The 13,747-nt window shown below is 42.7% G+C and overlaps 2 protein-coding genes across 4 annotated transcripts in view; one reads left to right on the top strand and one right to left on the bottom strand.

Annotated features, from left to right (window-relative positions):
• The first annotated feature begins 1,750 nt into the window (after positions 1–1,750).
• Positions 1,751–4,606, top strand: ssr3 (signal sequence receptor, gamma). The gene is made up of 5 exons (XM_005720556.1): positions 1,751–2,007; positions 2,350–2,476; positions 2,856–2,954; positions 3,918–4,049; positions 4,341–4,606. Exons 1-5 carry the CDS (start codon positions 1,875–1,877, stop codon positions 4,405–4,407), a joined length of 558 nt encoding a protein of 185 aa, XP_005720613.1. The 5' UTR covers positions 1,751–1,874; the 3' UTR covers positions 4,408–4,606.
• Positions 4,607–4,735: 129 nt separating this feature from the next.
• kcnab1a (potassium voltage-gated channel subfamily A regulatory beta subunit 1a) overlaps positions 4,736–13,747 on the bottom strand; it is a 122,910-nt gene continuing 113,898 nt past the window's right edge. For all 3 annotated transcript variants that reach the window (XM_005720559.2, XM_005720557.1, XM_005720558.1), the window contains exons 9-14: positions 11,214–11,299; positions 9,891–10,011; positions 9,573–9,667; positions 8,945–9,065; positions 8,452–8,540; positions 4,736–8,251 (exon numbers count right to left, since the gene is read on the bottom strand). In XM_005720559.2, coding sequence (XP_005720616.1) covers positions 8,162–8,251; positions 8,452–8,540; positions 8,945–9,065; positions 9,573–9,667; positions 9,891–10,011; positions 11,214–11,299 — 602 coding nt within the window. In that variant the 3' untranslated portion in view covers positions 4,736–8,161. The remainder of the gene's footprint in view (positions 8,252–8,451; positions 8,541–8,944; positions 9,066–9,572; positions 9,668–9,890; positions 10,012–11,213; positions 11,300–13,747) is intronic.

Consider the following 13,747-nt stretch of genomic DNA (forward strand, 5'->3'; position numbering starts at 1 on the left):
CCGTTCGCCTCCAGGTAGCTGCCAGACCTCATGATAAATAGTCACTCAATCCTCAATCCACCCCTGGGTGTTGGGCCCATAGGAGGAGGGACCCATGTAGCTGCTTTGGGCTAAGCATCTGGCCACCAGACTCACACCCTCCACATCAGCGCTGGGCTCTGTTGTGGGTAAGATAAACTGGTCCCTCGATCTTTTGGTCATCATAGGAGTTTTCTTTATCTGGCCTTTCACCCACAACAATATCGCTGCTGGGAGCCCTGGAGCACACACACTTCCACCACATTATGGTAGTGACTCTCAGGGGGGGGGCAGCACGGTGGCACGGTGGTTAGCACTGTTGCCGCATAGCAAGAAGGTCCTGAGTTCAATTCCACCATCAGGCCGGGATCTTTCTGTGTGGAGTTTGCATGTTCTCCCCGTGTTTGCGTGGGTTCCCTCCGGGTACTCCGGCTTCCTCCCACCGTCCAAAGACATGCAGCTTGGGGATAGATTAATTGGATAATCCAAATTGCCACTAGGTGTGAATGTGCGAGTGAATGTGCGAGTGAATGAGAGTGCGAATGATTGTCTGTCCCTGTGTGTTGGCCCTGCGACAGACTGGCGACCTGTCCAGGGTGTACCCTGCCTCTCGCCCTATGACAGCTGGGATAGGATCCAGCGCCCCCCGCGACCCTGAAAAGGATAAGCGGAAGCGAATGGATGGACTCTCAGAGGGGAGGAAATATTAGTATAGTAATACACTGTTATATTACTATGCTGTTATATATATATAATGCTATGAACAAGGTTTGTAACAGGACTTCATATACATTCAAATAAGGTAGAGACAGTCTCACTGTGTTCACTTTAGTATGACGTGAAATGTGTGCTAATCATTAGTTAATCATGAGCATACACTGCTCACTGCAACAGCAGATTAGGAAAACAAGAAAGAAGTACCTCTTGATCATGACAATTTGCATATTATTGATCAAGAAACTGACCTCACAGTCCATTGTTCATTCAGTGGGCTAAGGTACTGTTTATAAGGTTGGGGAAAGGTACAGTCAGCTGAGAATGAAGAAGACACTTGGATGAGTGACAAAACGTTTCTCCCACTGAAAACGCTACGTCCAGATGAACAGAATCGGTTTTTGGGGATTTCATATATCCCTTTTCACCGTTTCACTCCGAGTCAGAGACTAAGTGAAGTGTTTGCAAACAAGTTGGCGTCTTCCATGCAGCTACTGGTGACCACAGCAACCCGCCAGTGACCAAAGCAATCACAGGGTGTCTATTGCAGCACTACATATCACTGTATGTCTCTTTTTGACCTATTTCATGCTAGCAACTGCCGGCAGCCTACAGTAACAACTTACCAACTAGTAATAAAATACACACTTTTCCCATGAACCAATGGTTACCAGGGGCCTACTGACTGATCTCTAAGGATTTATCAAACAATTTTACAGCTATTTCTAAGCCACTTTCAGTTGCTCCCATGTCAGAGGGTCACCGCAGCTGATAGCTCTATAACCCTGTTACCAGTCACTTTATTTAGGCTTGGGTCCTACATGAAACAGCCCACATTAATGTGATCAGAAACAGACGTGTTTACCTAATTCTTCATGTCAAAATGCCCATTATATTAAGGTGCACAAAAATATCGTTAAAGTAGGCTATTGTGCAACGGCACAAGTGCTGTGTCCTTATCGTCCTGTGGAGGGCAGCAAAAAGCCACAGCGTCTCCGTCGTCATCCAAACAAAGAAGAAGAAGAAGAAGAAGAAGCCGGAGTGCTGACGCGTCTCTCTTCTCCTCTTCTTCTCCATTCACCGACGTGTCAGTCTTCTTCTACCCGGAGCTGAGCAGCAGGCAGAAGGTTCAGTGAGCACTCATGGCTCCCAAAAGCAGCAACAAGCAGCAGTCAGAAGAAGATCTTCTCCTTCAGGACTTCAGCAGAAACTTGTCGGCAAAGTCCACAGCTCTGTTTTACGGAAATGCACTCATCGTTTCTGCCATCCCCATCTGTGAGTACAGCATAGGCTGAGGAAGCTAGCTGGTGCTAACCGCTAATTTAGCTAACACTGAGTGAGTGGAGGATAAAAAATGAGAAACTGTCAATAAAAACGAGGTTTTCAGAGCCGCTACTTTACATATATAAGCTCACGTAATGTTCAGAGATATAACACATAAGCACAGTTAATAATATTGATCAGGAATGCTAACGTGACCTCGTAATAACGCTGTGATACGAAGTGCAGCAACAAATGAATCAAAACACAAAAAGCTTTGGGAGATTTTACTTGAAAAACTCCAGTTTCAGATAATTAGTTTGAGCAGCGTTTTGTACTTGTTTTTCCTCTCTTTAGGGCTGTTTTGGAGGATCTGGCATATGGACCTGGTCCAGTCTGCAGTTCTGTATGCTGTGATGACTCTGGTCAGCACCTACTTGGTTGCTTTTGCCTACAAGAACGTCAAGTTTGTGCTCAAACACAAGTAAGAGGGACAAATCCACTAAACACCCGTTGCTGCTTGGTTAAATGGGCCTCATATTATACTTTATTCATACCTTTTAACTTCAGTTACATGGGGACAAGAACACAAACATACAAACATATAATCATCAGTCGTTTGAACACAAATAGGGAATCAAACTGTCTCTGTAGAGTTAGAGCTTTTTTAATTCGATCAACTTGATTGACAGATGTGATGTTATTCATTGGGGAAACTTTGAAACAGATTAAGAATCAACAGACTGATTTCAGAAATGATTTTGTTACTTCTTATTAGAAACTGAATCTACTGGGAGTTGCTGTTGTGTTTTGAATTTGATTAAAGTCTTAATGCTTGTGATCTTCCGCTCATCACACTCCAGGGTCGCACAGAAACGTGAGGATGCTGTTTCAAAGGAGGTAACCAGGAAGTTGTCTGAGGCTGACAACCGCAAGATGTCCCGCAAGGAGAAAGACGAGAGGTAAAACGTAGTGCACACGTAAGCCCAATTCAAATTCAGCAACTACACGCTCTCTACACACTTGCGATTGCTTATCTGTGTGGAGGGGCCACCAATTTAGGTGGTGTTTCAAACCAAGTGGAAGTAGGTTATATAGAAATCCGACTCTGAGCCTGTACTGATACAGTTTTACGTACCTCATTCAGTGGTGCGACACAGTTTTTTGTCTCTGGGAAAGCTGCAGACTGATGTTGTCAGTAATCTTAAAAGTGAAATTATAAATTATAAACTTTACCAACTTTATCTTTAACTTTTATTTTTTTTTTCAAATGAATTACACAGGCAGAAAGTCTTTATAACTGTAATGAATGTGTGAAAGCAGCAGTCAGCCTTTGTGGTGAGAATGGGACAGATCACTAATACGTGAGCTTACAGGTTTACAGTATTTTAGTCTGTATTATATTCATAATAGTTACACCATAATCTCATGTCAACATACCACAACAACACCCTCTTCTGCCAGCGTTAGGTGCTAAACTCAGGTGCAGTTTCTTCTGGTCGCGTTAATGACCCATTTATCTTCACTGGTCTCGCCCTTGTGAACGTCACCGTACATCAAAAGTCAAAAGTATGATGATAAATCAGTACTGAGGATCAGAGAGTCCGAGATTATATAGAGGGAGATGTTCCAACATTGTGAAAAGAAGACACTTTCTGGGAAAAGGTTTTGTCTGAGTGGCGACACTTCAGGAGAATACAGCAGGGCGTTCTCATACCCTCAGCGCTGGTATAAATGCTGATGGAGCTGTGGCATTGTCGCTGTTTGCATTTAAGTGGACCAACTCAGTGAGCACAAATTGAGTATAAGTCTATGTTTGACATCAACCACCTTGTTTCTGTTCACACACCGTCTCTAACAAAGTCTGCGTTAACCTGGTACACGTAGACAACAAGGACGACATTTGGTTTTTATCTCCTGTCCAGAATTCTGTGGAAGAAGAACGAGGTCGCCGACTACGAGGCCACCACCTTCTCCATCTTCTACAACAACACACTCTTCCTGGTTCTCGTCATCGTCGCCTCTTTCTTCCTGCTCAAGAACTTCAACCCCACCGTGTATCCTTTCACATCTGTATGTGGCGGTATTTAGTTCACAAGTATATTTAAGTTGAAAATGTATGACAGGTTTTGTTGTAGCAGATTTATCCTTTTAACACATCTTAACAGATTAATAGAAAACCGATTATTTCAGGCTATGATAATCTTACAATATTTAGTTGACTAAAAGAAATTTGATGTTTAAATTATGACTAAAACTAAAGAAAACTCCCTGTCAAAAGTAACACTGTATGCTTCATATCTGCAAACTTTTCTTACCAGTGTTTACCTTAACCCACCTTTTCCCAGCAACTACATTCTGTCCATCAGTGCCTCTTCGGGACTCATTGCTTTGCTTTCCACCGGCTCAAAGTAAAGGAAGAAAGGGTGGGGGTTGGGTTGGAGGGTAGGAAATGGGCTAAAGAAGTGTACACTCATGTTAGGAACAGGGTTTACAAGCGGAATATGACATTTCATCTTCATGAAAGTCGTGATCAAATTATCTCCAGAGTTGTTTCTACAGATCTGTCTTCTGTTGTTTTTGTAACAAATAAAGCAAGTCTGTTTACTTGTCATCTGTGTCATTTGATTTGTGTGTTGTTCAGTCTGCTTTTTTTACAGCTAATTTAAGAAAACAACAACAGGATTTCGCGTGATTATTAATCTGTTTGAATTATACGGTCCATTGATTGGCTTAGACACCATTTCCATTGGCAATGCTTTTATTTCTAATCACACTTTCACATAGAGTATTTACAGAGAAACTACTGATCAGGAGGGGAAACAATACAATGACACAACAAGAACCGAAGTCAATGTCTTTCAAGTGTTTTTCATCCACCCAACAACACGTAGAATCAGTGACCTCTGAGTTTTCAGATCTGATTATCAGATAGGACTCAAACCAAAACCAGAAACCTTGGGTAGCAGTTGATGTGGCACATTACAGGATTTCAACAAGCTGAAAAACAGCCACAGATGACTTGCTTGTTGCATTTTAGAGTTGTTTCTAAGTCTGTAAGAAATTGAGAAAACCACGAAGACAAGTCACTGTTCTCTCGGACAACAAGAAGGTTAATGTCCTTCTTGCATTACTTTTCCTAATATCTGTAGGACTGTTGCACTGCTTGTTCCCGAAGTTTGTGGAGCTGATAATATGTAGGTTTTGCATTCCTCTGAAAGCGAGTCCCATTTACGGAGAAGCTACCAGTTTAAAGAATCAGCTCCACTGTTCGGTGATATAACGCTCCCGGGAAATTAAGGAGCACGATGGAGCTCAGTAAGCGCATCATTCAATAGAGAATAATAACAATTTAAAGACAACATTTTCCTTTTTTGTAGCTACGCTGTCGGTGTGTGCTTGATGCTTACAACTTTCTATTAAAGTGACACAGGAGACAAATAATATCATCTGCATACATTTGTTTTAAAATCGTACATATCTTGTAGGCCAGAAGCCAAACGCCATTTACCAACTTGTAGTGAAAGACATCCCTGAATTTATTCCTGTCGAAGGAATTCAAGGCACTCTGCCAGGTGGCCACAGTCCAACAGTGACTGACTCAAACTGATGGGAAAGCTGTTGACTTGCACACAAACTTAAACGTTTACCTTTGTGTCTCAGTGGCACGTGTTTGCCACCAAAAGCTACAAATAAGTGAACAAAGCGAATATAGATTCTGCGTAGGAAAAGATGGTGCTGTGTCCACATAGAGAATAAGAAATAAGCAAAATATGTTTTTTCTTGATTTCATTTTGGATCCAACTCTAGTTTTCCTCCAAGGCCAGACTTCTTAAATAAGCTGTGAGCCAAAGAGATTTTAGTGTTTCATCCCAAAACAGGTAACAGCGTGCTCTGGATAACTGTAGGCGCTTGTAATCTAATGAGATTTCCCTTGATTGATCCATACATAGGTGGTATTTGTGGTGCAAGTCAACAGATGCACACCAAGGACAAGAAAGTGACTCAGTCGGAACCTGGCCAACATTTCTGCTGATCTCAGAGATGGCTTGTTTTCCACATGAAAGAGAACAAAAATAATGCGTCAAGGTGACAGCCATGAAATCCGAAGGGTCGATCCACGTTCAAGTCCTTTAAGAAACCTTTAATCACATTTGTCACGTCTCATTAGAGAAGCTCACTTTTAGAACGATTCTCTTATTGACGCAGAATCCAAAAGAGAAATACAAATTTAAACCTTAATCCTTATAAATAGTTCTGACTTTCTTTGTCTTTGAGGAGACAAAAGTACATTTTTGTCTGGTTGGAAGGAGCAGGACGGGCTGGAGAGCGGCCTAAACGTTGCAACTGATGCAGCGATACTGCAGAGGAGCAGAAAAGTGACTCTATTTACACGTCTGCTATGTGTGAGCCATACACTGCGGTGAAGTCCTCGTCTGCACGACAGGCTCCTCGATGGGTTTCTCCTTATGTTACACTGTATTTCTTAACATCGTATGTACATTTAGCATCGTCAAACAAAAGCAGTATTTCAAAATGTCAAAATAAAGTTCATATATATTAACTACTCTAGAATAAATACTGTAATCTTTGCCACATCCCAAATACCTTGAGTCTGTGCCCCATTGTGCCATTTAAACAAGCAGTCGTTCTAAACATGACAAGACCAGAGGCGAGTTTATCTTTTATTTCATAGATTCATCGTAAGCTTAAGTCCAAAATCCTCAAGGTTTGCTGGAGCGATCTAGCGATGCAGGTTCAGTTCACAGGCAGAAAAGCAGTCCGCTTTATTTCTCCTCTGTGGGATTCTTCAGCAGTTCCTCAGAGGGAACACACGGGGGCGACATGCTTCACTCTCTCCTCAAACAGAGTCCAATATGTACTAGTACTCAAAGTCCCGCAGTACTCTGTCACACCTGGGGGGCTGGGGGGACAAGCTTGCAGGATTTTTTGATCAAACCCTCTTCTAGTCTTTAATTATGTGCTTTGTCGAAAAGAAGAAAGAGGCACACTATAGCAGGGAAACATGCATCTGGTGGTAAATACGCTCACGATTTGCAGCCTTTATAATCCACTGAATACTTAACTATTCTAAATACGGGACAGAATATACTTGGTAGGTATTTGAAAGCTAATTCGGGCTAATAGGGATCGGGTCTGTTGAGGCTTCATTCATGTTAATAAAACTCTGTATTATGCGCAAGTCACCTGGTTGATGCTTACCTCCAACACAGGAGGTTGGAGTTTTACACTCTTATGGTAATTCTGTGTGTTGCTCTGCATAGCGATTTAATGAAAGCACTGAGTGGGGTGGGGGCGGGTGGGGTTCAGAATACAACTGTCCACTTTCCTGAGATACCTCTGATTTCTTGCATTCATGTATTCAGCTGTGGTACAGTGGTACTCATAAATAAAATATGGGCTCAATATGAATTTTGTGCTCAAATTATGTTACTTGTGAGTGGAGGTCTTGGCTTTCAATGGGTGGGCTCGAGACCTGAAGGCCTGAGCCCAATAAATAAGTAACACAGGCGTCTCATTTAGCAGCTACTGTCAAGGTGCCCTTCGGGAAGGCACTTTAAATACGCCCGCTTTGCTTCTTTTGGTTTATCTGCTAACTGGATGTGAGTGTAAAGTTGAATATATTTTCAAAACGAGGCGCTGCAGTCGTAGTTTCATGCAATTTTAATCCAAATATCAGGTCAGTTGTATATCTATCCCTGGATGGAGCTGAGCTGGGATGTGGTGGGATCTCAAATATAAGCCTGAATCTAAACTTTTACATGTTCTACTCTAAGATCTGCATAGTTCTACCTGCACGTGGCAACACTTTGATTTGGGAGGAGCACAAAGTTTAGAACTACTGAAGTGGATCGTGTTTTGTGTTTCAGGCTGCAAAAAGCTGAGTTTCTCAAGCATGACGTGGCTGAGCTGGGCACCTGAGATGAGCCTGGTAGAGCTGATCTGATCAGGACAAGGCTCAAACAGACAAAGGTACAGTATGCAACGCTGGACTTAGCAAGGCCGTCTGTTCCAGGCTGAGGCGGGCTGGAGCTGAGTGGGGCCCGAGGAGAGAACCATGGACATGAACACTGAATGGAGGGTCCAAGGTAGCAGTATGGTTAGGTAGGTAGGTACAGCTGACCTCTTGGAAGTCCAACTGCCTGGTCTAAGAGCGGTAGTCCTTCTTACTGTACGGTCTGTTGCCTAGGATGTGGTCGATCTCTGACACCACATGGGAGGTCATCTTGGGAAGGACCTAAGAAAGAAAGAGATGTGCTGAGTAAGCCTGAGAGGAGCGAAGGAAGGAAGACATGCAGAATAATGTGAAGAAAGTCTGAAGTCATTATAGGTACAGACTTGGGACAACTTGATCTAGAAATCATTATAAGTGGAAGACAGCAGAGGATGCAGGTGAAGAAACAGAGGTAACAGCAATGTGTGTCTGCTTTTTCTGACCTGTATGGCCCCGAGGTTTTCAGTGAGCTGCTCAGGATTGGATGTTCCCAGAAGGACCGAACTCACCCCTTCATTTCTTAGACACCAAGCTGCAGAAAAGCAGAAGATACTCAGTCAGTGACTATTCAACGGCACACGTCTTATTATGACTTTCTGATTATTGTCTTTAAACAAACCAGAGGTTCCAGCACTCTTGCATATAACCTGGACATCTACTTATCAAATGGGGAGTGCACAACACACCCAGCTATTTGAACATCCACAGGGATGCAGTGCAAGCACAAGTGCATCAGAAAAGTTTTGCGTTGGTGTGTAGACTGGAAGCTGGAGGAAATATCAAACACGAAAGACAACAAATACCCAACGAAGGTGATGAAAAATGTGCCCGTCTTACATAAACCAGCTCCTGTCTGACAGGTCTGTGCATTTATGGTTTAAAAGCTTTGCTTTAAGCTGCTTCTGCTGTATTTGCTATAAGACAGGGAAGTCTTACCCACAGCCAGCTGAGGCAGGGTACATCCCAGCTTCTCTGCGATGTGGTTGAGCTCCTTCAGCTTGGCTTGTTGCTTCCTTCCATCCTCACTTATTATTTTCTCCTTCAACCACTGATAGGACTGACAGCACAGAGAAGACACAGACTGAATGAGTGAAAAGATGCAGGGTGTAGCCGGAGAGCCTGGAGACTCCAGAGCTGATGTATTATTAATAATTTATTGACACACAGAGATGTAGTCACAGTGCTACAGACATGCCTTAATTTCATCATTTATTTAATTAATCAAAGTCAACTGGTATTGATCTGTTTGTTCAACTCAAGTCAGGGACACAGACACACTCAAAGATGCAAAACATGAGCTTGGAAAAATAAAGCATGACTATATTTAACTTTAGGGTGAAGATGCAAGCGGAAACAACTTTGTCTGGTTACATCTAAACCGAAAACATCACACATGCACGTCCTTAAGTTTCAGCGTGTCCAAATCAAACCTCCATAAACCCTCCCCAGATCTCATCTCTCTCACGTCTTAGATATCGACACCACCTGACGTGCGCAAGTCATGAATCACTGCTTTGAATCTGATTCTCACTGTCGCCTTGTTTTGACGAACCCTCACGCTTACCTTCATGGAGGCCCTGGATGACTCAGGAATGCCATTTTCATATTTTCCTGTGATGATGCCGCATGCCAGCGGTGACCACGTCATCGCGCCGACTCCTGTAACCATGGACACAGCAGGAGAGTTGAAGAGGAGTTTTAGTGAGATGAAATGTGTGAGAGGAGCGTCAGAAAAAGTGAAAACGTGAGAGGGTGATTAAAGCGCAGTGGAAATGAGCAACAGAGAAGGAGAGCAACTTGGTCAGAAAGGTTGTTGGATGGAGTGGATAGGGAAGTGACACAAGGATGCATGTGACTGATCAAGCTGTTGTCATACACTTGCCTATCTTATGGTAGAGTTCGGGCAGTTGCACTTCTACTTTCTCCCTCTGGAAAAGATGATACTCGGCCTGCTCGCACACTGGCGGGATCAGATTAAACTGTCTCGCCACAGAGTAAGCCTCCTAGAGATAAAGACAGAGAAAAGATGCTCATCACGATGTTTCATGTGGATTTACTTTTATATGTTGTTCAAAAGATTGTTATTTTATAGCTATATAGCTATTTGGTATGTAAGCACAGAGGTTTGGGATAAACTCGGGGAAGAAATGAGAGAGGGAGGGGTTGTTAATCAGCTTGTGGGAGCGTGGCACAAATTCAAATGCATGCCTCTCAGTAAGTCAGCAAATCAATATTTCATATCACAACTTGGAGGCACCATGTTCAAATTTCCTTATCTATTTTCTCCACGGATCCTTTAAAGGCAAATGCCAGAGGAGTCACACACACACACACACACCTACTCGGAGAAAAACAGCGCCATTGTTGCTTCTTTAAATACCCTTTAATTTAGTGGGTTTCCTGCTGTGCAACACATGTCAGGATGAGAGCACAGTCGAAATGGGAGTGTATTCTGTGTGATGCACGGATAATATCACTGCCATCACTCAACTTACAAATTACCAGTTGCCCTTCTGCGCTGCAACCCATGACATGTGCCTCCAGACTGTGTGCGCGTCCATGCATGTAACTGCGTGTGCATGCTGTACTGCTGAGAATCAAAGCCACCTTCATTAGCGATGCTATCTAAATTACACAGTGTTCATCTGGGCCCGTTGTTCTGCTTCTTTTTCACAGCCAGAGAGGGAGAATGTCAACACATTGCAGTGTGCTTAGAGGGAGGAGGAGGGTGATAAAGAGACCAAGAGAGATAAGAGGGGATGGATGCTACGTCCTTGAGTGTCACTTCAGGCATGTGTTCACTTCATAACTCTCTGCCTCATGTATATATTCATTAATGCACCAGTGGTTGAAACAGGAAGTGGATTATCTCTGACAGGAAAACAAAACAAAAGCCAGAAGAAGCCGCTGTGCCTGTGCCACTTACTGAAAAAGCCTCTTTTCACTCTCAGTCTTTTACAGTCACTACTTTCTCCCCCCGACTTCCCTCCAATTATCAGCTCTGTAATTACTCATTCATTTTCAATACTGTGAATATGCTGGTCACTGGAAAGGCACATCTGCATTGGCTTGACTGTTCATGCCAGATACTATATCCACCATTTATATACAATCTGTAGTCGGTTACCAAATGTGTAAAGGAAACATTTATTTGGACGTTTTCATTCTTCTTCATTTCTTATACTCAAAGCTGTTTGCTGCTTACCATGATCTCCATGGCCGTCCACCGAGACGTCCCCCAGTACATGGCCATGCCTTGGTTTATCACATAGGTCATGGCTCGAACAATCTCTGCGGATAAATGCAGTTATGACAGGTATCAGTCAGCTGGATCGACAGTGAACAAATTGTGCGTGTTTACGTCACCGTTTGCATTTCGGTGTTGCTCGCTGAGAAGCATCATCAGTAATATTTATAGATGCTTGTGATTTCTAGTGAGAGACGAGTGCAAGAGTACAAAGACACTATTTTGTAATTTTGCCACTTTATTGCACTGCTAGTGGATTTTAAATAAAACAATCCAAGACTGCACTTCATGCCCTAGTTATAACATTTCCTCTACCATGTTTGACAGATGATGTGGTTTTCTTCAGTTTATTAACTTTTTCTTTTTCTTCCCATCCTTCTGGAAAAAGTTCATCTTGGTTTCATCTGCCCAAATACTTTTGTTATTTCCGGAGCTGTTCAGACTCTTTTAGATGTTTGCTGGCAAAGTCTAAACTGGCCTTCTTTTAAGTGATTGCATCCTCATGAAGGCCTCTTGTGATTGTAGAATTGGAGACTAGCAAGTGATATCAAGCTACCAACACTTGCAAACAACTCCAGATCTTTACTCTACCTGATTTGTCATGAAATAAGAAGAGAACGGGCCACATCCGGCCATGTCCAATTACTTTTGAGCCTCTGGAAATGAAGGACAATGTATAAAAATGGCTGTAATTCTGAAAAGGTTAATTGGGATACTTTTGTCAAATCAGTTGATTTAAAGCTTAAAGTCTGCACTGGTTTAAACCCACTGTGGTGGTTTACATTACAAAAATCATTGTTCAGTTACATGAAGCCCTCGCTGCATATAGGTTGGAGATAATGTTGCAGATGAAAAGAGAGGAGGCGGAGCTGGAGGCAGATGGAAAGATGGATTATTAGGACTCAACGCATCACAGAGACGCAACTTGGATCAGAGAGTTCAGGGAAAAAGTAGAGAGGTGAGACTGTGCTGGCTTGGACTTATGCAGAGAAGAGGTTTGGTAAATATTAAAACAAGGACTAACACAGAGCTGCAGAACAAGCGGATCAAAGTAAAGACAAAGAAAACTATGATGTGGTCGTGGCTCGCAGGTGGGTGGTGTAAATGAGGAAGAAGCAGAGGACAGATCTAAACTATGGTGACCCCTAAGATTCAGCCACATACAGTGCAGTAAAACCAGAATAACACAGCAGATGGACAGGGACATGCCAAACATTGTCTCAACAGAATATGACGATAACATAGTCAGAACATTATCAGAGGATTGATGCGAAACACCTAGAGCTTGGCAAAATATTTTTAGCCAGCAATAGCCGAGCTACATGAAAAGACAATGCCAGAAAAGTTGATGAATAAAAGATTGAAGACTAAAACCAGTCAAAAACTAAAAGACTAAGAAAATAAAAAGGCAACATTTGAGAGAAACGGCCTTGAAAGAAGCTTCTCATTCACGTTGTTCCAGTTTCTGTCATGACCTAATCGAAAATAAATAAATAAATATATTAAACCCTCACAAGGCCGCCCGCCTCCTCAAGTCTTTCTTACCTGTTGACGGCTCATCACCCCTCCTTGACGACTCCGGGGACAAACTAACAAGCTCACATACTAAAGCCCTTCTGATCACATTCAAGCTACTGCATTTTTAATGGTGCAATTAGCTCCAACGCTGCTGACTGTGAGAGCCAACGGCAGTCGGAGCCAACAAAAACTGAGATTAGGACTGTCATTAAGGTTGTTCATCATCGCCCTGTGCTCACTCCAATTATAGTGCAATCGTTCACTGTGGCAGGACTCTTGTTTTTCACTCTGCACAACCGATACTTGGCAAGATAACCGATTATGCGGGGCGAGAAAGTTTAAGAACTCCCAGAGAGAAAAGAAAAAACGAGGCTAGTAAAGATGGCGCGTTAGTAGAAGTCAACATGCACCAAAAGTATATAATCAAGACAAACCAAGAAGACTTGTAATGAAGGTTTTTGTTTTTCCCTGCACCGAGTAATAATTAACCTGAAGCACAGACGTCTTACTCAATAGTATGCTGCCAGGGGAAATAACACAGGATTAAGACAAGACAACAATTCGCTTTCTTTCCTTTCGTTTGTTATTGTTGTCTTCCTCTCTTCGCCCTTCCCTCCTGTCGTCCTTGCTCTGTATTTACGTAGCATCATGCTGCGTTCATATTTAAATGCAACCTGCATCTATTTCGGGGCGGCATAGCACAACAGAGAGCAAAACAAGTCTGGGGAAGCTTGAAAAAAGAGAAAGCGTGCATCAATAAGCATGAAAAACATCTAAAAGCTGAAGGAATTAAATAAGAAGAGAACAGTGAGGGCACCAGGCAAAAGAAAATAAGTGTGTACAGGAGCAGATCCTAAACAGCTACAAGATAAAGGAATAGACAAGCTTAAGCACAAAAGAACTGACAAAAACCATCCAGCTACAACCTGCTCTCTGATTCACTGTGTGTGTGTGTGTGTGTGTGTGTGTGTGTG

The sequence above is a fragment of the Pundamilia nyererei genome, unplaced genomic scaffold, assembly GCF_000239375.1.
Source record: "Pundamilia nyererei isolate P.nyererei 1_Seehausen unplaced genomic scaffold, PunNye1.0 scaffold00003, whole genome shotgun sequence".
Classification (NCBI taxonomy): Eukaryota; Metazoa; Chordata; class Actinopteri; order Cichliformes; family Cichlidae; genus Pundamilia; species Pundamilia nyererei.

Coding starts and splice junctions, on each gene's coding strand:
- ssr3 (XM_005720556.1), top strand. CDS start 1,875: ATGGCTCCCAAAAGCAGCAACAAGCAGCAGTCAGAAGAAGATCTTCTC. Junction 2,955..3,917: donor CGCAAGGAGAAAGACGAGAG/GTAAAACGTAGT, acceptor TCTCCTGTCCAG/AATTCTGTGGAAGAAGAACG. Junction 4,050..4,340: donor AAGAACTTCAACCCCACCGT/GTATCCTTTCAC, acceptor ACCTTTTCCCAG/CAACTACATTCTGTCCATCA.